General features: G+C 44.0%; 1 protein-coding gene across 1 annotated transcript; it reads right to left on the bottom strand.

Annotated features, from left to right (window-relative positions):
- Positions 1-7,734: 7,734 nt before the first annotated feature.
- On the bottom strand, positions 7,735-9,054 carry OTUD1 (OTU deubiquitinase 1; the record flags this gene model as incomplete). The annotated part of the gene is made up of 1 exon (XM_081996993.1): positions 7,735-9,054. The coding sequence occupies one exon, from the start codon at positions 9,052-9,054 to the stop codon at positions 7,735-7,737; it is 1,320 nt and encodes a 439-aa protein (XP_081853119.1).
- Between the last annotated feature and the right edge of the window lie 2,993 nt (positions 9,055-12,047).

The raw sequence follows: 12,047 nt of genomic DNA, 5'->3' as shown, positions 1-12,047 counted from the left end.
AGATCATGCAGGACTTACAGCTGCACAGATAAACGCTGTCATTGGCTGGTGATTCTTACATGCGATCAAAGTGTATTTCGGGTACGTATTGCTACTTCAAGTGTGAGCATAGAAACAACACCTGGTGTGGCATTTAACCTGCAATGGTTAGGTGGTGTTCTAGCCTGGTCACATATCTCTGCCAAGTTTCTTAACTGAAATTACAGAGGCTTTTGTGATAGGTATATAAACCTAAGTGTCACTGAGCTTTTGGCCACTGGCTAGTGCAGAATGTGGTGGTGGTGGTAGCCACAGAAAGCTAATGTATGGGCAAAAAAGCACTACTTAGTTCAATAGTCATCTTGCCCCCTCAGTTCCACACACCAGGCCTGCTAAGGTTAAAGAAAAATGTTATCCTATGTATTACCTACCACTTAACTGATAATTTGTAGGTTTCCTGGAAGCAAATATAGCAGGAAATTTGTTGTGACGATGCCATACAGGATAGAACAGTTAGAGAATTATTGCAATCCTGTCCAGTCATTTTAGGTAACATTTAATTGTAAAAGATGATGTTCCTTTGGGTTTTTGTTGAAACAATTTCAGCATGACCATAAAGTGTTTTGAAGAACATATGGACTAGGGTATCCCAACAGCCCCCTTTGCAATAATGTATTTGGTGAAGCTTTCCACCATAACTATTTCTCATTGAAAGATTTTTTTAATTTACCTAACAGAGCCCAGATTTGTCCTATTTGTCCATTTTGCAACAAGTTTGTCTCTGGCCACAGCTATAGCAAACTCTACTACAAGGAGAGGAAACTACACAAATGCTATCAAAAAAATAATCAAATAACTGAATTTGTTACTGTTTGCTATAATTTCTAACAATTTCAGGTGTTACAGGGCCTCTTCAGGGCAACTGCTATAAAATACTAGCTGAAAAACGGAAATCTACTAGGAATCACATTCAAGCAAACGTTTTACATGAATTATTGTGAGTATATACAAAAGGACAGCAACCTAATTGAGAAAACATCCATAAATATTTACTTCCTGATAAGTCAGATAAGCTGCATGCCAGAAAAATGAAATGGAGATGAAGTTTTCGTATATGAGCAAAGCGTGTGCTGTTAGTAATACTGCTTCTCGTCAAAGTCCCAGTGGGATTCCAGCTTTGTCAGGCTAAATTCTCTACACTGTAAAAGATAGTCATTTAGCCAAGGAAACTTCTTATTCACCACTTCTACGGGCACAAAACTGAAGTAAAAGATCTTACTCTACATGTATTCAACTTACAAGTTCAGGAAGGATGCAGGCCACATGCACAAATATTCCTTACCTAAGGCTAAAGATCTTTTTTTTACTGGACACTAGACATGTTGGGAAATAAAAGAAAAATGCAATTACTTCCAGGCTCCTAATAGCATAACATAATTTTCTTTTTTAATCTACCAATATTAGTCTCTTGTGTCTCCATTCTCAGTTTAACAAAAATGTAACATGTTGTGAGATAACATTGATTATTTCTTTTTGGAAAGTTCAGGGCATTAAAGCTTTTAGATCAGCAGTCACAATGCTGATCTATAAGCTGACATAACAGTCTTTCAGAGCAAAACAAGTCCTTTCACAACCACTTCATTTCGGGCACCACCTTTCCCTCCAATTACACTTAAGCAGCAAAACAGCTGTCAACTCCTAAACTCATTCAAATGTCTTATTTAATTAGGTTTTGGTTTACAGCATAACTAGTTTCCAAAGTTAAAATTGAACAAGCAAATAATCGACAAACAACAAAAATTAAAAGGAAAAGGAATAGAAAGATTGCAGGTAAGGTTTGCAGGCGTAATAGGAATTGTGTTGGTAATTAATGAGACAACAATTTTGTCATCGCTCCTACCTTAAGCCACAGAAGGCAAGATCAGTCACTGTGAGTAATGTAATCTGGAGCTAAATGTAATGTGGAGCTAAAGTTTGGTAGAAAAGCAAACAAGTCATATAAACATGTTAGTTAATTGCTTAATTGCTTAGTCAAAGTTCAATCTTTAAGTCATATGGAAGACAGGCAATTTAGATATAAAATGTACTGTATTATTTATTTATGAAAGGAGTACATTTTGACAACAGGCTCCCTCTAAAAAAAAATCAAAAGAAGCTCAGTTGGAGTTCCAAAGACCATGTTATTTCTAAAAGCAGCAATCTAAACTTGAGTACAGCATCAGCGATGGGAAGAAGTATTGCTTTTAGCTGTATTAGGTTAAATTGAAATTTTTATCCCACCCAGAGACCTGAAACCAGGGGGGGGGGGGTTCCCAGAAATGTTGGTTAGTTGAATAGCTGAAAAATTAAGTTTTATGCTCAGCAAAAAATAGAAGTTATGTGCAGGAAAAATTCTGGATCCTTGTACCTTTGAAAATGACATGGTCTAGATAATGAAATTATGGATTAATTTTAAAAAGGTATTTCAAGCATCAGTGGAGTCTCAAAAAGCTGCTAACGTGCTTTATGTGATTTTAAAAATTATGTTGGTCTTGCAAACCATTTTGATATTCAACCACACTTTAATTCATTGATATTTAGCAACAAAAGTTCACAGGCAAGAAAAATGCCATGTCTTTGTGAAATTCTGTTCATTTTTTTCTGAGATAGAGTGTTGCATCCCTTCTTTCATTTGCAGCCCCCCAAAAGCTTGGCAGGGTAAGAACTCTGTAGCTGAACACCAACGAGCAACAACAGTGAGCCTGATGCAACCAGCAGCACAGACCAGCTGCCCGTCACAGCGAGTCGGGATCTCCCCGCACTTGGGATGTGGGTGAATATGGGAGACGATAGGATGGAAGATGACCTGGGCTCCTTCACAACCATCTCCTGGCTCCAGCTTTCCCGCCAGCTACCTTCCCCTCCTGCAACAGCCTTCCTCACTGCAGATGCCACTCTTTACACAACTTTACACAACTGTGCTCCACTGCCAAAGGTTCAAACACTATTAACCATGCCTCGGAAGAACGACATACCAGTTTATTTTCTACAACTTCCATTAAAAAATGTAGGAAATACAATAAGCATTAAAAGCATAATGGTTTGAAAATACACACTAAAAATTCAAAGATCACACAGGAAAGGCTAGTTCTATGTGTGTACATGCATCATGCTACTACAATTGCACACTCACATTTTCTCCAGAGAAGCCTGATCTTACTCGGTGATTAGGACAAAGGTATGAAGACACGGAATAATAACCACTCATGCAACAGAAACCTGGAACTTCCCAGTGTTTTAATTCTATAAATTTGCTGTCTGAATACCATGAATGGGTTTCCTGGTATAGAAAAGATTTTAAATACTAACTCTGGAAAAAAATTACTGAAGTACAATATATTACTGCATTAGTATGGCTTTCTACCTGTTAATACTATAAACTGGCTTTTAAAAAAGGACAGATTATGAATTAAAACTGGACAGGAAATATGACAGCCACCTTTATTCAACTAAAATGCACAAGTATGTGTCATATAAATCAGCCTGTATATTACTAAAAAGTTCAAAGTTTGAATTTTTCTGCTTCTTTAAAGAAGTCCTGATAACTACAGAATTACATTTGGCAGAGCTGATGTCCTTTCAAACGGTTACTCACTACCGTTCTGGATGCAGCATACTTTCATGTAACCATACCGTTCAGAAATGGGACAATCTTTTTAACACCAAAGATGAATTTTTTTTCATTTTGCACCATTTTGCACCAACACCCTAGGAACACTTATCAATGCACATCAATGCATATCAATGCATATCAAAACTGTTAAATATGTATGAAAGAGTATAAGCAAAAAAAAAGCGAAAAACAGTTAATGCCAGGTACTTATCCCTGTTGTGAGATACCTGTTGTGATCTTCTGCTTGGATTCAGAAGCCATGTATGTGCATACTGACACACCAGGAAACCAAAATTAGAATTTTATCCTCAAAAATCCCATCAACTAATTCCAACATAATGAAAGCAAAAGCAGACAGAAGAAATATTTGGATGCACGTGGTTTTGTATACATATGAGGAGTACTGAAATACACCTTTATTTACAAGTGACATTAGTGTAACAGATTCATCTTGTACACACGTAATGTACCAGTCAAGTACAACAGGACAGATAAACCCAGTAGTTAGCATTAGGCAACTTTTATGCATCCTACATAAGGTACTAAGCACAAAGTCATCCACTGAACTTTCCCAAAAGAAAACCATTGACTGAGGTGAAGAACAACGACATTTACACAAATCTTCCCTTTCCCACTTGCCCACTGCCCTTATTTTGGGATGCATTCATTAGACATACAAACCAATTCAGTTCTTGCAAACCTCACTTTGTGTAAGAGTCTGTTCAATACACGTGAAAATTCTAACATACCCATTGCACATTTAGCAACAGAATGAGTCTTGGCAACCTAAGAAACTCCTGAAATGAAGCATCTGACACATCATCCAATTCACAACTGTATTATAAAATACAAGCAAAGATCGCATTGCAAAATTTATGTTCCCACAGACTCCAGTTCCCATTTGCTCAGTTTAGAATTAAAGCAATTTCTACCTGACTTAAAGGACCACACAACCAAATACTGAAAATCAAGCTCTCCTTCTCTTATTGCCAATAATAGTCTGTTCACCAACGTCCCCAGACAGGTCTAAGGATTAGCTGGGTTATGCAAGTGATTAGCCAAGGTTAAAATAATCGGGTACTGAAATTATGAGCAAGGACAACATTTGTCCTTCCCTCGTTACTGGAATTGTTGAACAGGGGACAGTAAGGGAAAACTTGCATCTACTTGTGCTTTTGCTGGGGGCAAACGACAAGGTTACAAACAGTTTTGTAAAGCTTTGTCCGTATTAGGATCACTGCCTCTGTAAAAACGCCTCTGCTGCTCTCAGGCAAGACAACACTAGCTTGCATCTAAAGTCAGTGTCTCAGCTTTGTCATTTCGTTCTAGAATAGACACAGTATGTAATGCAAGTTGCAAAAACAAGTGCCTTGTTACCTGCTTCAGCAATACATCCTCAATGTCTTTGTAAACTAGTTCAACAAGTAAACTATTTTTATCAAATTCCTTAAAGTTATCTGCATGCCCCTGTGACTCATGAAGTAGCATCAAAACTGCTGAGGAACCCTGTGGGAACTTATCCCAGGGTTCTGTGCTGTTCATTTTTAACACTACTTTTTTGCTGATATTTTAATATAAATTATGTCTCACAGAGTGAACACTATGCAATATCAATCCTTCTTTGCTTAGCTTACTCTATGAGTGTTTCTAAGGTTTGTGCTATAAAACACAAATAAAATTTGTAATCACAATTCATAATGTAGCTGAAAATGGTAATTTTAAGAGACTTAATGTTTTTTTTTAAAAGTTTGGGATATTGACAACTTTGAATGAATTCATCATATCCAACCCAAAACCTGAGCAGTCTGGATACAAAGTTTTAATCAGTCCGGCACATCACTGATATTTAGTGATGCTGTATTAATATATTTGTGCTTACAGCCACCTGAGTAGCTGTTTTCCTCATCAACTATCTCTGTTCCTCGTGAACACATCCATGTCTTCATCTTTGCCTTGCACTCACCTCAGAACTCAGCTTTCCAGAGATTCAGTAAAGTTAAGCAATAGTCGATTAGCAAGACTGACTTTTTTCCACCATTATCTGACCCTTAAAGAAAAAACATGATTGTGTGCAAAGAAAAGCGGGAAAAAAATAGTCTGCATTTACCAGTATTTTGGAAGTAACATAATGAATCTATTTAAATCTACTCTTTGTATCACATAAAACAATACCAAATAGACATACAACCAATCCTGCAGCTCTTTATTGCACGTGTTTTCAATTAAGACCGCTGAATTTCAGCTATGTAGTTAATTTTTAATCCCAATTTTAACTCAGTACCCTTCTGTCATTTAAGGATGGCCTTCTGGTATTTTTAGAGATTGGGCGTAGATTGTAAATGCAGGCAGAGAATACTGTTTAACAACTTGCAAGGCATTTCCACCTTGTAAGGGGAGCAAAAAGCGGTATGTCCTTATGACATTACCTCAGTTCAAGTAACAAGAGGGTTGCCAAGGTGACAAGGCAAATCTAAAATGAGTTTGGGACTGGCTGCAGAATGGAGATTCCCAATTAGTCAAGTCCCCACGAGCACAGCCCAGCCACGAGCTGGTTCATCACAACCAACCACCAGGATTACCAGCCCAAGTACTGTGCTTGGGAACCTCTCTTCTAATGCGTATCAATATAGAAAAGTGTTTCTCATTGGTAAAGAGATATGCCAAGATCTCTTACACTTACAGAAGTATTACAGATACTCAATTCTTTAAATGCCTGCATTTCACATATTCACAGACACCAGAACTATCAGTGGTTCGCATTTGTAAAGTACCATGTGCTTTCTTCCCACCTCTTAATTGGGGAAACTAAGGCAGAGATGCTAAACAAAGCATCTTGGGAACCCATCTGTAGTCCTTCACCACACCAGGAATGCAAAGGGTAGGGGAAAAAAAAGAGCACAAGTGAAGTTATATATTCTTTATTCATTCCATTTTAGCTGTGAATATTCCTATTATACAAATACAGTATAAATTTCAAAATCACAATATATTACAAAATAAAAAAGTACAAACTGCATTACTTAATAAATATATCTAACAAGTTAATCAGAAAGTAGAAGAGACAGAATTCAGATTGGAAACATTTAAATGTTTGACCCAGCAAACCATACCAACCTCAAAATACTTTTCTTTTTCTTTTAAACCACAACGTAAAATACCATTCCTGATTTCTTGATTAGAAAATAATGTCAAATGAATAAAATGTTGTGATCAGATAACTATTTGCTGGTGCAACACCAGTGCCAAAAAAGAAGCAGGGCTTATACAAAAGCCACTATAACCCCAGGAACAAGAACACAAACACCAAGGTGCAGCCAAATCAGGAGACTATTATCTAGTCACAACATTCTATTGCAAGTTAATGTTCTGTTATTAGAGATAAGTAATATAAACGGAGCAGAGGGTGAGCCAACCAGGCAACAAGAGGCCAGTTTACTCGAAACAGTAATGAAATACAGAAGAGTCAATTGCTCCCTGTACTGTTTGTGTGTAGCTGCATTCCAACTGGCTCAAAGGACCTGCTCTGTGCTCCAGGCAGAGAAAGCAACCGTTCTGAAAAGCAGTCTGTTCATACTTTGCTGCACTTTTACAAAAAACATTGTTTTAGTTTTACAATAAAATACCCACGATGCTTTCATCAATTAGGGAGGGTCTGTTTGACATCAACTTCATTTGGTAAAAATATAAGGTTTATGGGTAAAAAACACAGCAAAAAAATAGCTGTTACATCATAAGCCTTATTTACAAAAACTGTTTACAAACGTTTTTGGCTGTACAGCTGAAAGCCAGATACTAATGTAAGATGTAGAAGATGGAGGTAACAGTTTAAAAATATTGTGCAAAAAATACATTCTTCTAGAAAATAGACAGTGGTGAGGGGAGACAAACACACACGGAGAATCCACTTGCAAAATAATCCGAGGCTAAGTTTTTACAACAGAGTATGACAAGAGCATTTGTATTTATCCCCCACAATCTGCAGTCTTTCACAGTCTGGGGTGCTGCTGCTTCATTAAGGATTAAGGCATCACCATCACAGCCAGCACACCTTCTGTCTGTCTCAGCCCCTGCAGCAAAGCTCCCAGTCGGCTGCCCAGGCGGCCTCAAGAGCAGGCATTCTGCTCAATGTACATCTTGGACAAGGACACCGCCATGGACTTGGCCAGCTCCTCATCCCGTCGGCGCTGTACCTGAGTCTGTCTGCACCATGCCTCGTACTCTGGGTTGGGGCAGATGCGGTCCAGCACAGCATCGTAGTGCCCATTGCTAAGCCAGCTCAGCCAGATACTGGGCCGTGTTGGGTCCTCGGGCCCCAGGTAGTGAACCATGGTGGAAACGGTGGGGCTCTCGGGCCGGCCGCCCGTGGTGAGGTGGATGTTCACGTTCAGCATCTGCCCCATGGCCAGCAGCTCCGGGTAGCCGGCCCAGGCCCCGTCCTGGGCGGCGCCGATGAGGAACTCTCCCACGTCGCCCTCGATGATAGGGTTGAAGTGATCCAGGTGGTCGGCGATGTAGTGCACGGTCTGCTCGCGGAGCTCGCTGTGCGGTCGCTGGTCCCCGTACACCGCCTTGCAGACGGCGCGGTAGAGGCAGTTCCCATCGGGGATGATATGGAAGCGGAACCGGCCCTTCTGCCGCAGGTACTTGTCCTGCTTCTCCACCTCGGCCAGGTACAGCGCCAGCTTCTCGCTGCGCTCCGGACGGCCGCCCGGCCCCCTACGCGCATCGGGACCCGCTCCGTCCTCCTCCTCCTCCTGCCCCCCGGGCGAGGGGCCGGCGGCGGGCCGCGCCTGGCTGCCGCTCCTCTCCGCGGGGCGACAGCCGGGGAGCAGCCCGGGCTGGGCGCCGGCGGCCGCCGCCTGCAGCGCCTGGCAGTGCTCGCTGAGGCGCAGGCTGCGGTTGCTGGGCTCCTCGGCGGGCGGCGGCAGGGCGGAGGCCTCGCCGTCCCCCCCGGCCTGCCGCACGCTCTCCAGGATGCCCTCCAGCCAGGCGCGGCTGCGCGGCGAGGCCGGCACCAGCTCTCCGGAGGCCTCGGCCCGCTGCACGATGCGGATGGGCACGATCCGCTCCAGCGGTCGGCGGCGGCTGACAGTGACCTGCGCGCAGGAGCTGTACTGCGGGCCGCCCGCCGGTCGGCTGCCGGGGCCCGCCGCGGGGCCGCTCGGCATCACCTCCAGGCAGGAGGAGAAGGCGGGCATGGCGGCGGTGCTGCTGCTGCTGCTTCCCCCCGCGGGAACGAAGCCGTCCTTGACGGGGCTCTCAGCGGACGGGCTCGGGCCTGGGGCGTCGGCGGCGCTCCCTGCCTCCGCGGAGGGGGGTCCCGGCGACAGGGAGACCTTGAAGACACCGGCGGCGCTCGGCGGGGCCGCGGCGGCCGTCCCACCCGCCGGGTAGTGGGTGATCACGGAGCTGTAGAGCTGCATCCTCGGCTCCCCGCGGGCGGCGCTTTATAGGCGGCGCCGCCGGAGCCGGGGCGGGGAGCGGCGGCGGGGGCAGCGCTGGAGCTGCGGGAGGGGATGAGCCGCCCGGGCAAAAATAAACGAGGGCATCACCCCCCGCCGCCCCGCCCCTGCGCGCCCCGCTGCCGCCTGGGCCCAGCGGCGGCGGCGGCAATTCCGACTGCGCCACGAGCGCCGCGCGGCCCCGCCGCCGCCGGCCCGGCCCGGCCCCCCCACGGGTGCGCGCGGCCGCCGCGCTCAGGCCCTTCTGGAAGCTGCTGGAGGCCGGTCCGGGGGCGGGGCCGCGCCCGTGTTTACCTCAGGGCCGAGGCACGTTGGAGTGTGCGGGGGGCGGGGTCGAAGTGCGTGACCTCACAGAGCGCTGCCCCCCTCCCCGGCGGAAGGGGAAGTGGCCGAAGGGGCGGGGGTGGGGAAGGTTCGCCCCTCAACGGCGCCGGGCTTGAGGGGAGTGCTTTGCCGTGTCCTCTGGGGGGGCCCGGGCCGAGAGGGGTCGAGCGGTGTGTACCGCACCTGACCTGGCCTAGCCTGGCCTGGCCTCCCTGGCCTGGCCTGGCCTCCCTGGCCTGGCCTGGACTGGACTCGGCTCTCGCCTGTGGGACTGGCCTCCCTGGTCTGCTTCAGCCCCGCCGCCGCCGCGGTGCCGGGGAAGCCGCGCTCCGCAGCCGCGGCGGTGGCGGGGTCGTGCGCGCCAGGCGCTGCCGGAGGTAGGCGCGGGGTGGCTAATGGAAACGGGTGCCTCCGTCTGAGGAGTGTTTCGGGGAGAAATGCCTGCTCTCCTGTGTCGGGCTGTCGGCACGTAACTTCTGCTACGCTGGGCTGGGTACTCACTGCGAAGTCGTTTGATAACGGGAAGTATTGAGGAAAACCTCGAAGAGGGGAACACTGCGTGTTCTGGGAGCAGAAATTCCCCAGTTACCTGGGACACCGTAACCACAGCAGATAGCGAAAGCAGTTTCTCATGAAACAAATTGTCAGCCAAGCAGTTTGATTTTTAGGCTTGATCATCAAGTATAAATTGCTGGAGATGTTCTACCTAGAGTTGACAGATGCTATGTTGTATCCGTGTTATCGTTGGAAAGGAATGCTTCTGCCTACATATAATCAGTGTCCCAATTCATAATTTGCAGCTGGGATAGGAATAATACTCGTTCATTAGTTTTCTGACAGTCACTGGCACAAGCTGGTGTTTGTCCACTTGCAGTCCTACTTAGGAAAATCATGCATGCATATGTAAAAAGTATGATATAAATCATCGCATAATAACAGGAGAGACCAGATTTAAAATACAGGTCTCAGAAAGATCATTGATAATTGGTTTATTCATGCCTGCAGTGTCTTAAAATTAAGCCATGTCTTTTAGCCTTAGCTGTGGTATAAATAAAGTCATATCTAACCCTTTGTCCATAGCGATGACCTCATGTGTACACACTGGATTTGATTATGTTAGGACAGGCATGCTGACCAAGAAACACCGGTTTACACTATGATCAAATGTTAACACAGGCATATATTCCTACCAAAATGAAAAAAAAAGTTACTGATATATGTAATTTCAAAGAGATATTTTAAAAATTTTCTGGATTCCACCCCACAGTCTCAAATATCTTTGGGAAAATTTTAGTAATCCAGGCAGATTGCAGAACTTGAAAAAACAATCAAATAAAAAAAAAAACCCACTCCTTATTTGGTTATTCTGAAAAATTCCTTTTGCTTTTTTCACTTACGTTAATTAAAAAGACATAAGTAAGAGGATCACTTGCAACAGACTGCAATGTCAAAAATAATTGTTTCTTTGGAGCCTCAGTTGTGTTTTGGATCCATGTCCAGGGAACTATTTCCTATTTTCAATCTCTGCAGCTGATTCCAGGCCTACCAGCAACACAGTATGGAATTTAATTCTCTTCTATACACAGAAAATGTGTTCTGATTTCCTCGGCTAACTTGCAGGTTGAAGGAAAAATGCTAAAATCCATGGTGCTAGAAAATGTGGATGTTTAAGGGAACAGTTTTCACATCTGCCTTTTTTATTTTGGCTAAAACACGACAGTTAATTCCATGCATTATTAAGAACCTCTTAATAAAAATTTAAAGATTCAACATATATTCCAAAATTATTGCCTCCAAAGTTGAAATGTAAGAGCTGTATCAAAGCCCAAATGTCTTGACTTACCTGCTACAGCCAGAAAGTTGATATCTTTAGAACAAATGGTGATGGGCATTAGCCAGGAGCATTTCTGGCAGCCTGTTACAGGGGGATAAGGTATTACAACTGCTCTGAAATTACAGAGTGACTCTTGTATTTCAGAATGTTCAGAATCTTAGTTTAAATATAGCTGTGAAGTCAATCAGTGAGTCTTTATTTCTGGACTAATCATTGCTTAGTGAGGAATATATATTGATCAAATTGAAATCTTCCCTCCTCTAAATTAAGGCTTGGAGCAAAGGAAAGATTCCTGTTTAGTTTTACTTCTTAGTCAAAACTTGACAAGGTATAGTTCCAAGTTAAAATATGTTCTAGTGTATTCATCAGTGATTTAATGTAAAATCACTGGAAGTTGCCCCCTCCTCAGGGCTTTTAAATGTGCCAGTAGCTGTTCATTGTGGGTTTGTTCATTGTTGTTATAATAAAGATGCACATTACTTCATGCTCACCAGCCCTTCTGCCTACTTTTTTTTTTTACTTTAAGAAGGGTATCTCTGTGGTTTTGCTTAGCGAATTGCTCTGTCCACCAGTAAATGCCAGAACTGACTACAGGGTGGTGGGTTTAAAGTCTCAGTTTGGTGTCAGAGAGAGAGGCAGCTCTTTCTGTTGGAGAATAGTAAATGGACCCAGCAGAATAAGAGCATTTCTGTTATAAGTGAGTCCTGAATTTTGAATACTCAGTACTGCCGTTTTCTTTTGTCTAGGGTATTACAGAAACTCCCGCGAATGACGGCTCTGCCTCTCCAAAACCACG

The sequence above is a fragment of the Phaethon aethereus genome (genome assembly GCF_964289735.1).
Source record: "Phaethon aethereus genome assembly, chromosome: 2".
Classification (NCBI taxonomy): domain Eukaryota; kingdom Metazoa; phylum Chordata; class Aves; order Phaethontiformes; family Phaethontidae; genus Phaethon; species Phaethon aethereus.
This window is presented reverse-complemented; position numbering and strand designations above follow the sequence as displayed.